Source organism: Acomys russatus, chromosome 3 (assembly GCF_903995435.1).
Source record: "Acomys russatus chromosome 3, mAcoRus1.1, whole genome shotgun sequence".
NCBI classification, from domain to species: Eukaryota; Metazoa; Chordata; class Mammalia; order Rodentia; family Muridae; genus Acomys; species Acomys russatus.
The window spans coordinates 41,916,652-41,930,820 of NC_067139.1; the positions used below are offsets into that span (position 1 = coordinate 41,916,652).

Consider the following 14,169-nt stretch of genomic DNA (forward strand, 5'->3'; position numbering starts at 1 on the left):
ATTCTGTTTTGGTCAGTTCTTGAAGTTCTATAGACTCTGAAGTCTGGTATAATTAGACATTTTCTATAAAACTGGCCTTTAGTTCTTTATCTTATTCTAACAATAGCAGAATATTATTTCTAAAAATAGGTACCTTATATGCAAACAGCCAGGTTTTGTCTAATCTATTAATGTTTGTCTCTGTTAGGATTTTTTCTGTGAATTCAGTGAACAGTCACCATGTGTCCTTTCAAGATCTCTGTTACAAGTAAGTCCCACTCTTACTAATGAACAGGAAGGAGATGCTGTTAAAGGTGGTGCATAGGTAATGACTATACTGACTTTCATTTTGTCTTCACCTGCACTTGATGAGTGAAACACTCTACTACTGAGCTGTGTCCCTCTCCTCACTGAAATGCTGACTTGTGTTATTCTGGGCCACAAAATAAACCTCAGAAGTCCTATAACAATTAAGATCGTACAAGATAACTTTTGGCCATGTTGAGAATCAAAGTAGTATTCAAGAAGAGGAATATAGTTGGGAGGGAAAAGACTTTAAATATTGGGAAATTAAATAATACATTTAAGTAACTCACAGGCCACAAGTTTTGAGGGAAATTGGAAACATTTTGAATTAAATAACCTTGGCTGGAGACATGGCTCTGTGCTTAAAGCACTTGCTGCACAAGCCTGAAGGCTAGAGTGTGCATCCCTTGAGCCCACAGGAGTACTGGGTGGGTGTGCCCTGCTTCTAATCCAGCCCTGGCAAAGTGTCTAGTAAGAAAAGCCACACTGATGAGCTCTGGGTTTGATTGAGAGAGCCTGCCTCAGTGAAAAAGATGGAAGAGCAAGTGATCCAGAATAATTCCTGGTATCAACCCCAGGCCTCCACTTGTATGGGCATACATGGGCATATGAGTATACATGTATGCCCATACTCATGCAAAATGTGCATATGTGTGTACACACACATGAAAATAGGAAAGGGAGGGGTATAGAAAATAAAAATACGCAAAAATCTGTGTCATACAACTAAAGGCCTTAATAGCATTTAGCACTATTTAAATTTAAAAGAGGTCCTGGGCCTGAGATTACGGCTCAGTAAAGTGCTCACTGCACACACATGAGGACTAGAGCTTGATCCCCAGAAGCTCTGTGACCACCTGAGTGTGCACACCTCCCACATGCATACACACAATTGCCTACTCAAAAAGAAGAAAAAGACATTAGTCATTTATGCTTCCAACTTAAATAACAAGAATAAAAAAGACAAATCGAGCAAGAAAAAAGGAAATAACAAAGGTTAGGGCAGAAATGAGTAACCAAAACAATAGAGAAAACAGGTGCAACTGAAACTGGTTAGAAATAGCCGGGAAAATCGATGAGCATTGAGCTAGACAGAGGGAAACGTGGGGAGATACAAATACTCAAAAGAATAATGTAGGGGTATTGTGCATCCTTAGACAAAATGAACATAGTTTTTTAAAGACAGACTCCTGAAACTTCAGACTTAACATCTACAACCCTGAATCTGTTAAATAAATTGAATGGATGGTTAAAAACCTTCCAATAATGAAGACTCCAAGCCAGTTCTACATGGCCCCTTTCAGAAACTAGAAAAGGCTGGAGCAGTTACGATCTGAGGCCAGCATTAAGTCAGTAAGAAAAGCAAACTAACATAAACATGAGGAGCTACAGAACCGTGTTCCTTGTAACAAAGCCAGCAGTAGCACATAGAAGCCTGTAGAATATAGAGGTATAATTACGTCATGACTAATGGGGTTAGTCCTGGGAATGCAAATGTGGCTCAGCTTTTGAAAGTTTATGTATTTTACCGTCCAGTTGGAATCTCAGTAAATTAAGAAAAATGTAGAAAAATGTGATAGAACCAGGAGTAGAAGATAATATTCTTTTTTTTTTTTTTCTTTTTCTTTCTTTCTTTTTTTTTTTTTTTTTTTTTTTTTCTTTTTTGGTTTCTCAAGACAGAGTGTCTCTGTGTAGCCCTGGCTGTCCTGGACTCACTTTGTAGACCAGGCTGACCTTGAACTCACAGATCCACCTGCCTCTGCCTCTAGAGTGCTGGGACTAAAGGCATGCACCACCTCGCCTGGCAGATAATATTAATAAAGGTCTGTACAAAATATCCTACAGCTACTGGCACATTTTACATGAAGAAAATTAAGTTATTTCTCTTGAGACTGGGAGGACAATGAAGCTGTCTGCTCACTGCTCTCTGTCATCTGCTTATGCCCACTTGTCATTGGAATGTCAGCCAGTGTACTAAGGCTAATGCCTGGGGGCACAAAGGCAGCAGACTGTCTAGGATGCCAAACAGTCTACAGAGTGCCTGCTAGAAGGGGTGGATGAGTTAATGAGATCTATATAAAAGTTATTTCCATATGCCTGCGGTAAACAGTGAGAGGTCAGTGTTTGTAGAGCAGTGCTGCTGGGCCAGTGAGGTAGCTCTGTGGATGGAGGCATTTGTCCCGTGCACATGGCCGCCTGAGTTCCGTGCCCAGAATCATGAAGCTGTCTTCCTGCTTCTGTACTTCGGTTATGGTTAATCTATGTTTTCTCTTCTCCCCCAACTAAAAGAACTTTTTAAAAAAATTTATTATTTATACAGTGTTCTGCCTGCATGTGTGCATGCACACCAGAAGAAGGCACCAGATCTCATTACAGATGGTTGTGAACTACCATATGCTTGCTGGAAATTGAGCTCAGGACCTTTGGAAGAGCAGCTAGTGTTCTTAAGCTCTGAACCATCTCTCCAGCCCAAAAGGTTTTTTAAAAATGAATTGAAAGTGCTATGAACAATAGCATAATAATAAAAAACTTAGGCGCATGCATAGGAACCTTTATTTAGGCTCTGTCTGCTGAAAATGGGAAATAGTGGTGGGAAACAGCAGAAACATTCGAAATAATTGGAGATATAAGCCTATTTTTTCTTTTTTCTTTTTCTTTCTTGAGACAAGGTTTCTCTGTGTAGCCTTAGCTGTCTTGGCCTCCCTTTGTAGACCAGGCTGGCCTCAAACTCACATCACTCTGCCTGCCTCTGCCTCCCAAGTGCTGGGATTAAAGGCGTGCACCACCACACCCAGGCATAAATCTTTTTTATAGACTGAAAAAAATTGGTTGATGCTTTAAAATGTTACTTTTCCCCAAATTGATCTGTAAATTGATAGTAATATCATTCAAAATGACAGTGTGAGCTTGTATAGCTGTCAAGAATCCAAAATGCATGCAGAAAAGAATATAATCAAGTAATTGATTAATATGAAGGGCATTTTTTAGTAAAGGTTTTTTGTGATTCAGTTGTTGACTACTTTAGCTCAACATTATTGTTCTTGACTTGTGGCACTTATACTTTTATGTGTTATTTAATCTGTGTCGAAGGCACCTTGAATGAGAGATGGCAGGAGAGATGGCTCTCAGTGGTGAAGAACAGTGGTTGCTCTTCCAGGGGACCTGAGTTGGACTCTGAGCACCCATGTGGCAGCTCTCAACTATGTTTAACTCTCATCCCTGAAAATCTGACACCCTCTTCTGACCTCCATAGGCATGGATGTATATGCATGTGGTGCACAGACATACATTCAGACATATAAAATAAATACTAAAACAAATAAGGATTTAAAAAGTGAATTACAAAGTATCTACCTGTTTTTGCATTTTAATTCCTTTGTGTTCTGTAGTCTTCACAGATAGTATGTGTATTTCTCAGTGGTGACAGCTGGATATGGCAGCAGCAGTAATGTACTAATATGTCTAATAACTTGTTTTAAGACTACTTTCCTCGTGGATAACAAAAAGGTCTTTGGAACTCATCTCATGCAAGACATGGTGAAAGATGCCCTTCGTTCCTTTGTCAGTCCTCCGGTGCTCTCCCCCAAGTAAGTGTGACCAGATATGTCCTAATGTGTGACTGGCAAACACCCCGCTTCTCAGGATAAAGACCTCTTAGAGCTGGCCTTTTTTCAGATTGCTGTCCTTGTTGTAGAGGCTGGGGTGAGTGCATGCAGCAGTCATCTGAGCTGGTTTTTGAGAAGTGACTAGGGCTTTTGTTGCAACAGAGAGGGAAGAACTGACTCATTCCTATAGAGAACCCAGCATTTGCAGAAGCATGAGTATATAAAATGTTGTCATACATGAAATGATAATTAGCACTTGAGCATTCTCATGGTTTGGTGAATAAGTCGAGCCATGTAAAGGTGTGATAGCTTTCTGTGTCTGGAAATAGAGCTCGAGGTCAGTATTCATGTAAATGTATTTAGAGATGTTGGCAGGAAGAGGCAGCACTGTTGTAGGCAAGCAGGACATGAAAAGGAAGAACCTCAAGCCGAGTGCGTGCCTCTGGATGTTTGTTCAGTTTTGTAGGAAGCTCTGCAGGTGGTGTGGGTTACAACCTCAGTATTTCCTCCTCGGGGGATAAAGAAAGCTGAGAATTTGGTCCCTGTGCCTGTCGGGTCATGTTTGCCCTAGGAGACTGTAAATAACAGCTGTCATTCCTCCTCATGTTTAGCATACAGGCAGTGGTCTTTGTGACTCAGCCTAGAAGGCCTGGAGTGCGCTAGGTGCTTGTCCTGTTCCCTGCACCTACAGCCTCATCTTAGCTGTTCTTGCTGTTACCTCTGCCTCAGTCACACTTGCTTTTCCTCTTTTGGAAGTTTAAAGCTAGACTCTGACATTTAGCAAGTTTGAGGTCATCTTGAGTCTATCTCAAAAGACCAAAGAAACAAAACAACTTTTTTGCGACTGTTTGTACCAAATTACTTGATCTATCAACTTTTTAAAATAGCTGCCATATATTTCATAGGACGACTGTATTCCAAGGAATAGAGCTAGAGTTACTAAAGAAACAGTCTTGTGCACGTACCTGTGTGTGTGTGTGTGTGTGTGTGTGTGTGTGTGTGTGTGTGAGAGAGAGAGAGAGAGAGAGAGAGAGAGAGAGAGAGAGAGAGAGAGAGAGACTCTGACTGTGTGTAAGAGAGAGACTGTGTGAGCGACAGTGAGAGACTGAAGGCCACCTCACACACACCAGAAAAGTTGAGGCTGTGCTCTGAAACCCACCTGCTGATTTCAGCTCCTCATCCTGCGCATTATCTTTCCTCATTCTGCTCTGAGAGGATACTGACACTGCAGCTTAGTGCACATTTACCACATGTGGTCACAATAAGGCTTTGTGGTTTTTTTGTTTGTTTTGTTTGAAGGCTATATATACCTTTTGCCACTTTCCTTTATTTTCCTTATTTGAGTTTAAATACTTGTTCAAAAATAGCCAAAGATAGCCAGCTTTTTCTGTTTTTGAGACAGTTTCATGTAGCCTACGCTGTGCTTGAATTCTCAGTCCTTCTGTCTCCACCTCTCTGTGCTGGAATTGCATACAGTCTAGTGCAGACAAGCCTGGTTTAACAAAACTTACATTTTTTTGAAAATTCACTCTTTGAACATTCTTCAGTCCTGTTGCTATTCTGCAGTTGGATGTGTCTATTTAATTTCTTGCTATTAAAATTGGTGCTCTGTAGATATCGTTCAATATCTCTCTGTGCATGTGAGCTGTGTACTCATAACAATAATCCTGGGACATAAAGTTACATGCATCTTCAACTTTGTTTTGTTAAGTTGCTTTTCAAAGTGATTGAAATGACTCGATGCTGCTTAATTCGATGCTGTAATTAATACTCAGGCGGTGGCACATACCTTTAATCGCAGCACTGGAAGGCAGAGCTGGGCGTAGCTCTCTGAGGCCAGTCTGTTCTACAGAGAGTTCCAGGATGGCCAAGGCTACACAGAGAAGCCCTGTCTTGAAAAGCTAATTAACCAACTAATAAACAGTTTTCCCACACCCTGCCTGTGACTTATGAGACTTCCTAATTGTCTGGCTCACATGACAGATCTTGCAGGGGATGTTGGTCAGTAACATGCCTAACATATGCACAGTCCTCTGTTCAGTGCCTTACATACCTTCTCCAAAGTGCTTAACCCTTTCATTTGGATTTTTGCCTTTCTTTGTGACAAGCCTCTCTTAGCACCTAAACCGCACCTTGCTGCACTTACTTTTTCAAAGTTAGTTTAGTGTTTTATAACTTGTATTTGCAAATTTGCCTGTTTACTCAGATTTACTTGCAAACTTCAAATCAGTATTTGCACTACTCTTGCCATCTTCGCAGACGTCTGCAGCATAGGGATGCACAGAGCAGTGGATGCTTCTTTAGACCCAAAGTACAAGCCCCAGCTTCTCAGACTGGGCTGTAAGTCCTGTAACTGATTGTGGCTGTCACAAAACACTGGATAACAGAAAACGGTTATATATGGCTAATAGACACCAGATACTGTGGCCAGAGACCTGCAGGAAACTGACCCTGTGTCCCCTGGGAACATTGCTTTTTATTCATTGCCCATGATCTTAAAAAATTTATTGGGGTTCTGGTGGGTAAATTCTGTGACTCAGCATGAGTGGAGGTCCAAGAACAACTTGCAGGATTTGTTTTTCCCCTTCTTTGTGGGTTAAGGATCAAACTCAGGTTTACCTTGTGAGCCTTCTGAAAGGGCTGGTTCTGTAGAATACAGTCACTGTGCATAAAGAGAGTCAGCTGTGTGGAGGGCAAAGTTTGTAGTGTGGCAACCTGTAGCTGTAGTTCACTGTTGTGAATTTCACAGTGTCTTGAGTAAAAATTGATACCAAGCAGCAGGAGGAGCTTGCTCAGTGGTGGTGCTTTTAGTGTGTTCTGTGTGTGTTTGTGATGGGGGTTTCAGTATGTAGACCAGGCTGTCCTTGAACTCACAGAGCTCTGCCTGCCTCTGCCTCTCCAATTCTGGCATTACAGGTAGACACCACCGTCTCTGCTCACAGTAGACTCGGTGCCTCACATACACAAGGCCCTGGGTTCTGTCCTACCCAGTGCAGTTTTAATTCTCTTCTTTTCTTAGTAGGTGATTTGAAAAGTTACCCTGGCTCTCTGGTAGTTCCTTTTAAGATTTCAGGGGTTTGGGGCCTGGAGAGATGGCTCAGTGGTTAAGAGCCCTGTTTGCTCTTCCAGAGGTCCTGAGTTCAATTCCCAGCAACCACATGGTGGCTCACAACCATCTAGTTGTTATCTAATGCCCTCTTCTGGCACGCAGGTGTACATGCAGACAGAGCAATTATATAAATGAACTAACTACAGGAGTTTTACCAGGATAGTCACATGCGGATTTTAGCCAGTCTTCCCTGGAACTTACCATTAAGTCTGTGAATCAGATCATTTTCCATATCATTGCTTGTTTAGCTAATGTTTCATATTACATCTCAATTGTTATCCCATCCCTTGTATCCTCCCATTCCTCCCTCCCTCCCATTCTCCCCTTACTCCTCTCCCCTATGACTGTGACTGAGGGGGATCTCCTCCTCCTGTATATGCTCGTAGGGTATCAAGTCTTTTCTTGGTAGCCTACTGTCCTTCCTCTAAGTGCCACCAGGCCTCCCCATCCAGTGAACGTGGTCAAATATGGGGCACCAGAGTACATGTGAAAGTCATATCCCACTCTCCACTCAGCTGTGAAGAATGTCCTGTCCATTGGCTAGATCTGGGTCGGGGTTCAAAGTTTACTGCATGTATTGTCCTTGGCTGGTGCCATAGTTTGAGCAGGACCCCTGGGCCCAGATCCACCCATCATAATGTTGTTCTTGTAGGTTTCTAGTACCCTCTGGATCCTTCTATTTCCCCATTCTCCCATACTTCTCTCACATAGAATCCCAATAGGATGTCCTCCCCTCTGTCCTGCTTTCCTGGTAAGTGAAGACTTTCATGGGACATGCCCCTTGGGCTAGTGTCCATCTCTTTTCCCCTTTTATATTGTCTTAGCATTCGGGTTTCTATTGCTGCGATAAGCGCTATGACAAAGGTCACTTGCAGAGTAAAGGGTTTATTTCAGCTTGCAACTCTCATGTCACACTCTTACTACTTCAGGGAAGTGAGGGCAGGAGCTAGGCAGAGGACACAGAGAACACTGCTCCCTGGCTTGCCGAGCCACCTTCTTACAGCACCCCGAAGCACCAGCCCAGGGGGCAACACCCACGATGAGGTAGGCCCTTCAGATCACACACCAATTAAGAAAAGGCCTACAGGCCCACAGGTAGGTTTTTTTCAGAATGACTCCAGCTTCTGTCAAGTTGACAGAACCCAGTAGCGCACACAGCTGATGCTGTGCATCTTCAGGTCACCTGTGGATTTTCTTTTTGACATTCATGTCCACATCAGGTCTGCTCTGTCAGACAGTGCTTTCTGTCTCTTAAAGGTTGTTTGTGAGCGTCTTTGTCTCTGCTACTTAAATGGAAGCTTGAAGATCATTCAAAGAACCAGAAAGGTTTTTTGTTCTGATTTTCCGATTTGGCAACTAACAACACAAATAATATTCTAGCAGCTTTTATTTTAATTTTTTACATTAACTTTTTTGTTTGTTTGGTTGATTTGGTTTTTTGAGACAGAGTTTCTCTGTAGCCCTGGCTGACCTGGACTCACTTTGTAGACCAGGCTGGCCTTCAACTCACAGAGATCCACCTGCCTCTGCCTCCTGAGTGCTGGGACTAAAGGCGTGCACCACCACTGCCCAGCTAACTTTTTTTGTTTTTTGAGATTGATTTCTTTATTTTTTATTTATGTATTTATTTATTGGCTTTTTGAGACAGGGTCTTTCTGTGTTAGCCTTAGCTGATCTGGACTTGCTTTGTAGACCAGGCTGGCCTCGAACTCACAGCGATCTGCCTGCCTCTGCCTCCTGCGTGCTGGGATTAAAGGCGTGCGCCACTACGTCCAGCATTTTTTTAAGATTTATTTATTATGTGTGGTGTTCTGCCTGCCTATACTCCTACACACCAGAAGAGGACACTAGATCTCATTAGAGAAGGTTGTCAGTCACCATATGGTTGCAAGGAATTGAATTCCGGACCTTTGGAAGAACAGATGGTGCTCTCAACCTCTGAGCCATCTCTCCAGCCCCATCAGTTTTTATTTTCTAGCTCCCCCTTGCCTTGATCTTAGTGTTCTGCTTTGCTCCCTCCTGGCCATCTGTCATTCTCTGTTGTGCGGTCAGGGTTCTGCTGCTTCTTTTGTTTTGTTCTGTTTTGTTAAGGTTTTCAAGACAGGGTGTCGCTGTAACAGCCCTGGGTGTCCTAGACTTGCTTTGTAGACCAGCCTGGCTTCAAGCTCACAGAGATCCGCCCACCTCTGCCTCCTGAGTGCTGGGAATGTGCGCAGCCACACCAGGCTAGTTCTGCTTCTCCTTGAGCCTTGTGAGATTGCAAACTTTTATCAAGGCACCAGGAGAAAGTCTCTTTTGCTTTTCCTTCATTGCCTTAGATTCCACACCACTGGTCCCTGTTGTCCTTAAAATTCTGGTGTCTATAGCTCTTCTAGGCCTAGATGGCAGGTCCTGAAAGGCTTCTGAAGAAGGGACAGTTAGCTAAAGGAGAAAGTACAGCACTTCAAAAAGACATTAGACGGGGGTTCACAGATGTTTGCAATCCTGCTTGCAAATGAGGCTGCATCTTGAGAATTAGGGCTCCCTGGAGATTCTGAGAGAGTGTTATTGTAGGAGAAAGAGGGATGGAAGGTCAGGGCAGCATGGGGCTTTGCACTTCCTACTCTCGCTAGTGATCACATCCACAAATGTACTGTGGAAAACTTTACAACTTAGTTATGTACTTGGTTGTGTTTCTCTGTCGGTAGCAGCTGTAGTAACCACTGCTGCTTTATCTCAGGTCCGCACTTTGATGTTAGTGACGTGAGCATTGTCTTGCAGGTGTTGCCTATACAATAATCACCAGGCTAAGGACTGTATCGACTCCTTTGTTACTCACTGTGTTCGGGTAAGAGCTATACTTGGGTTGTTGTGGTACTTTGAAAATTGTGGTACATTCTTTCATGTGCATTTCTCCTGTCTTATCTCTTACTCGTGTGTAATGAACACATTAACATTTCTGTCTACCCTTACTGCTTGAGTGAGTGGCTTTATGGCCTGTACTCTTTGAAGGTTCAGATAATGTCCTACAGCCTGGGAACCAGAAATGGAACAGTATGGCCCCTGGCCAGGAAAGCACTTGTCCCTCATGTGTTTTGTAAATGGACATTCAAACTTCTCTTTTTTATTTTACAAAAAAATAATGTTCCTGTATGTTTACCTTGGTATTGCCCTAATGGAAAGGGTTCTATGTTAATTAAAAATAATAGTTTAAATATGGTTACAAACTTCTGCTTAGAGAAATGAATGACTTGCCAGTCATTCTGTGTTAGAAGTGTAAACTCTGTAATTGTGTGTGCCTCTACAGTATATGCACATGCATTTAAGTAAGATGTAAGAATTTGGCATATTGTTTCTTTCACATTGACAGTTAACAAGTTATCTGTGTGTTACAGCCATTTTGTAGTCTTGTTCAGATCCATGGCCATAACAGGGCTCGACAGAGAGACAAACTTGGTCACATTCTTGAGGAGTTTGCTACCTTGCAAGATGAGGTAAGAGCCAGATGTCATTTTGTAAAATTAAGCAAGTCACAGAATACAGGAGTCGCATGCACTGTAGAAGAGTGCACACCCGTGTCACAGAATTTGGGATTATGAGACAGAAGGATCATTAGCTGAAGGCCATCCTGGGTCACAGGGGATAGTCTCACACTTCAACTTTTGAAAAGCAGCTCTTGAAAGCAATGGTCTAAGGATTAATTTTTCACTTAAAATGTAACAGTTTTACACCGCAGAGAAAGAGTGTTCACGAAGAAATGGAAGAGTGCACTTTATAGACATCTTAAATCATGTCTTTGGTCACCAGATAAACTGTGGCTTGAGTGGAGAACTGTGGCGTCATGGCAAGTTTACTCGACAGCGAGACAGTTTAAATAAAGGTGGCTCAAGCAGCAGCAGTTCCCCTTACTAACACCACAGACCTGAAGTCACAAGTTGAGGCCTGCTTCTGTTGACAGGGCCTGTTTCCTTCGGCTTATTTTTAGCCACTGGGATCACATGGTCATCCTGCCTTGGTCTCAAGAGTAGACCGATAGATAGTACTGCCTGTTTGCAGCATGTACCAGCACCCTGTCTGTATAGGATAACTTGCATTAAAATTCATGTTTATTTTGCAGAGTAACTTGGGTAACTGTTCATTATTACAGGTCAGAACCTTGCAAACCTCACCAGAAGTGCACTTGAAAGGAGGACTTTTGTGTTGTGAGATTTACATTTTGTCACAGTTCTCTCACTATCTAATAATTGACCATAATGTAACACATTATTTTACAGGCAGAGAAGGTTGATGCAGCGCTTCACACTATGCTGTTGAAGCAGGAGCCCCAGAGACAGCATCTGGCCTGTCTAGGAACCTGGGTCCTTTACCATAACCTTCGGATTATGATCCAGTATCTGCTCAGTGGCTTTGAGCTGGAGCTGTACAGCATGCATGAATACTACTACATCTACTGGTGAGGGCTAGTGCAGCTGGAGGGGGTGGGAGAGCCGAGACCTTGCATGCTCTGCAAAGTGTGGGGGTTGGGGTACTCTGTGTGTGTGCACGCGGATGCCATCTCAATTACAGCACATGACTTCCAGGAGCTCGTGGGTTTCCTTGTACCTAGTTGAAGCAGGGTCTCCATGCTGCTGGCCTACAAGCTCCAGGTTACTTTCCTCTCTGTCTGCCATCTCACTGTAAGAGTGATGGGGTTACAGATGTGTGGGTCTGTTTTGACTTTTTAACGTAGGCTCTGGGAATGAGATCAGGTTGTCAGTCTGCCTGAGAGGCTCTTTGACCAGCTGAGCCATCTCACTGGCCCCTGGGATATTTTTTTCCTTTAGTGTATTTTTACTATAGTTGTGTCATAGTTGGTAAAATATTTTGAGAATTAGAGCTAGGTCAAAGCGTACAACTTTAGCATGGTAACATTATACAAATGTACTTCCTGATGTTTGAATACTTCTGTGGAAAGTACTAATAACAGTAAATGTTGGTTTAACATCTTCTGTTTGCAACTGTGGAGAAAAGTGAGTGCAGTTTGCTATGACTTCTGTAGTACCAGGCCACAGGGTGTGTGCACGTGATAGAAGGAGCTTTCATGTGGGACATCATGGCTGCAGAGTCATCATTGGGAGCATAAACTTTGAGGAATCATCTGCAGAGGCCCCTTCATTGGAGAGAAAGATAAAGAATTCTAGAAAGAGGCTCTTGGTGGCTTGGCCATGTAAAAGCTATAAAAAAATAATTACACAAAAAAACAAGTGTTGTTCAGTACAACGATAATCTGAATTATCCTCATCTGTCAAAGAATGGAGACAATTTTAAACACTTTCCTGATGATCAAACGTGTAAATTTGGTAGGTTACACTTTGATGTTATTTAATCTTTCAATTTACAGTTAAATTAATTTAATGTAATCCCGGATGTGAGAGGGAAAGACTTCCCTGCCCCACTCTTGGCATAGCTGTGTTGGGAGCAGCTATTCCGATAGGCCGTTCTGGGCTGTGCAAGCCAAGTGTGAGCACTGACTGCAGCCAGCCCACAGGACGCCTGCTGTAATTCTAATTCTACATACAGAAACTCTAATGGGCTGCTTATTCATTCTACATGGCTTTTGGCATCAGAATTACAGATTAAACTGTAAACTGGAGTGAATTGTGTCCTGATAGTGAACAAACTTTAAGGGTATTTAATTTATATGTATGTAGATAATTATCCAGAAATTTTTTGAAAAACTGTAAAATGTGGCAAGGGAAAGGTCACTTTTATTGTTTGTTCCTTATAAGATCTACTCTTATCAAACTGCAAAGAAAAAAGTGTTCTACAAACTTTAAAGCATTACAAAGCCTTTCCTTGTGGGGTTGACGGCATGTTAGAATATGTGCTTTTGTTAGTCTCTAGGCCATGGCTTCAGTCCCTCTTGTCAGGATGAAAGAATAAAACCTTCCCGTTCTTACTAATGCGTGTGTTGTAAGACTGCCGCATTTAACCATTAACTGATACTTTGTGACTTTAGGTACCTCTCTGAATTCCTGTATGCATGGCTGATGTCAACCCTGAGTCGTGCCGATGGCTCTCAGATGGCAGAGGAAAGGATAATGGAAGAACAGCAGAAAGGCCGTAGCAGCAAAAAAACAAAGAAGAAAAAGAAAGGTGCGGTGGACTGCCTTATTTCGTATTCAGACATGCTCTCAGAGTTAGCCAGGCTGCCTTGAGCCACAGCGCTCTTGCCAGGCTGTGCAGCGTTGGGATCTCAGGTGTGCTCATCATACCTGGCTTTGTGGACTGTGTTTAAACTTGAGAAGTGACGTATACCTCACTTTTGACAGACAAGTGGGTGAAGAGCTCCCGGTGAGCTGAAGCGGCTGTGAGTGGCTGCTGTGCTCCTCTCTCAGCAGTCAGGCACAGACTAGGAGCAAGGACACTGTCTGTCAGTGACGGGTGCTTCTCACTTCTTCCCAGGTCCCTGCACCAGAGGGTCTTAGAGCAGGAGAGCAGATTAGAAAGCAGGAGTCCATCTGCAGCTGTGCTGTCACTGTCGCGTTAGGCTTGGACAGGTAGTCACAGACCCCTGGGAAGCAGGTGTTTGAAGGGGGCTACTATTACTTCTTTCCAGAATTCTCTAGTGCTCATTACGTGAAGAACGCAGTGGCTGAACTTCTCAGCTCAGTTCAGTTTTACTGTTTTTAGATTTTGTCATAAGATGCAATTTACATTAGAGAAGCGAAGTGAAGTTTACATTCAGTGAATAAGCAAGGTGTTGCTTGTTTTTGTTTGTTTGTTTGTTTTTAACTTTTACTCTTCTTATTATATCCTGTCTGGAGTTTTTCCTCCTTTCACTCCTTCTGGTTCCTCCCCCTGACTCTTCCGTTTCGAGGGGGTAGCAGGGAGGTGGGGAGGAGGAGAGCACAAGCGAGCAGAGCATTTTTTAAATTAATTTTTCTTCTACAGTAATGTGGGATGGAAGGGGAAAGAGTATTGAAGAATTTTTTCCCTTCAATTACAGTTCGCCCATTGAGCCGAGAGATCACCATGAGCCAGGTCTATCAGAACATGTGTGCTGGGATGTTCAAGGTGAGTGGTGAAAATCACGTCGTCTTGCAGTCCAGCTGTCGTTCTTACGTAGTGTGCTTAGAATCCCCTCTGCCTTGATCTCACTGAGGTTTACTGTCAGCTGTCCTGCTTCCCGTCTATTTTGATGTTATTCCA

At 42.9% G+C, this 14,169-nt stretch overlaps 1 protein-coding gene across 3 annotated transcripts in view; it reads left to right on the forward strand.

Moving 5' to 3' along the window:
• Nucleotides 1-14,169, forward strand: part of Naa35 (N-alpha-acetyltransferase 35, NatC auxiliary subunit) — a 47,114-nt gene that overhangs the window by 26,819 nt on the left and 6,126 nt on the right. For all 3 annotated transcript variants that reach the window (XM_051172759.1, XM_051172764.1, XM_051172774.1), the window contains exons 13-19: nucleotides 188-247; nucleotides 3,766-3,872; nucleotides 9,760-9,826; nucleotides 10,374-10,472; nucleotides 11,253-11,431; nucleotides 12,977-13,113; nucleotides 13,967-14,034. In XM_051172759.1, the coding sequence (XP_051028716.1) occupies nucleotides 188-247; nucleotides 3,766-3,872; nucleotides 9,760-9,826; nucleotides 10,374-10,472; nucleotides 11,253-11,431; nucleotides 12,977-13,113; nucleotides 13,967-14,034 (717 nt within the window). The remainder of the gene's footprint in view (nucleotides 1-187; nucleotides 248-3,765; nucleotides 3,873-9,759; nucleotides 9,827-10,373; nucleotides 10,473-11,252; nucleotides 11,432-12,976; nucleotides 13,114-13,966; nucleotides 14,035-14,169) is intronic.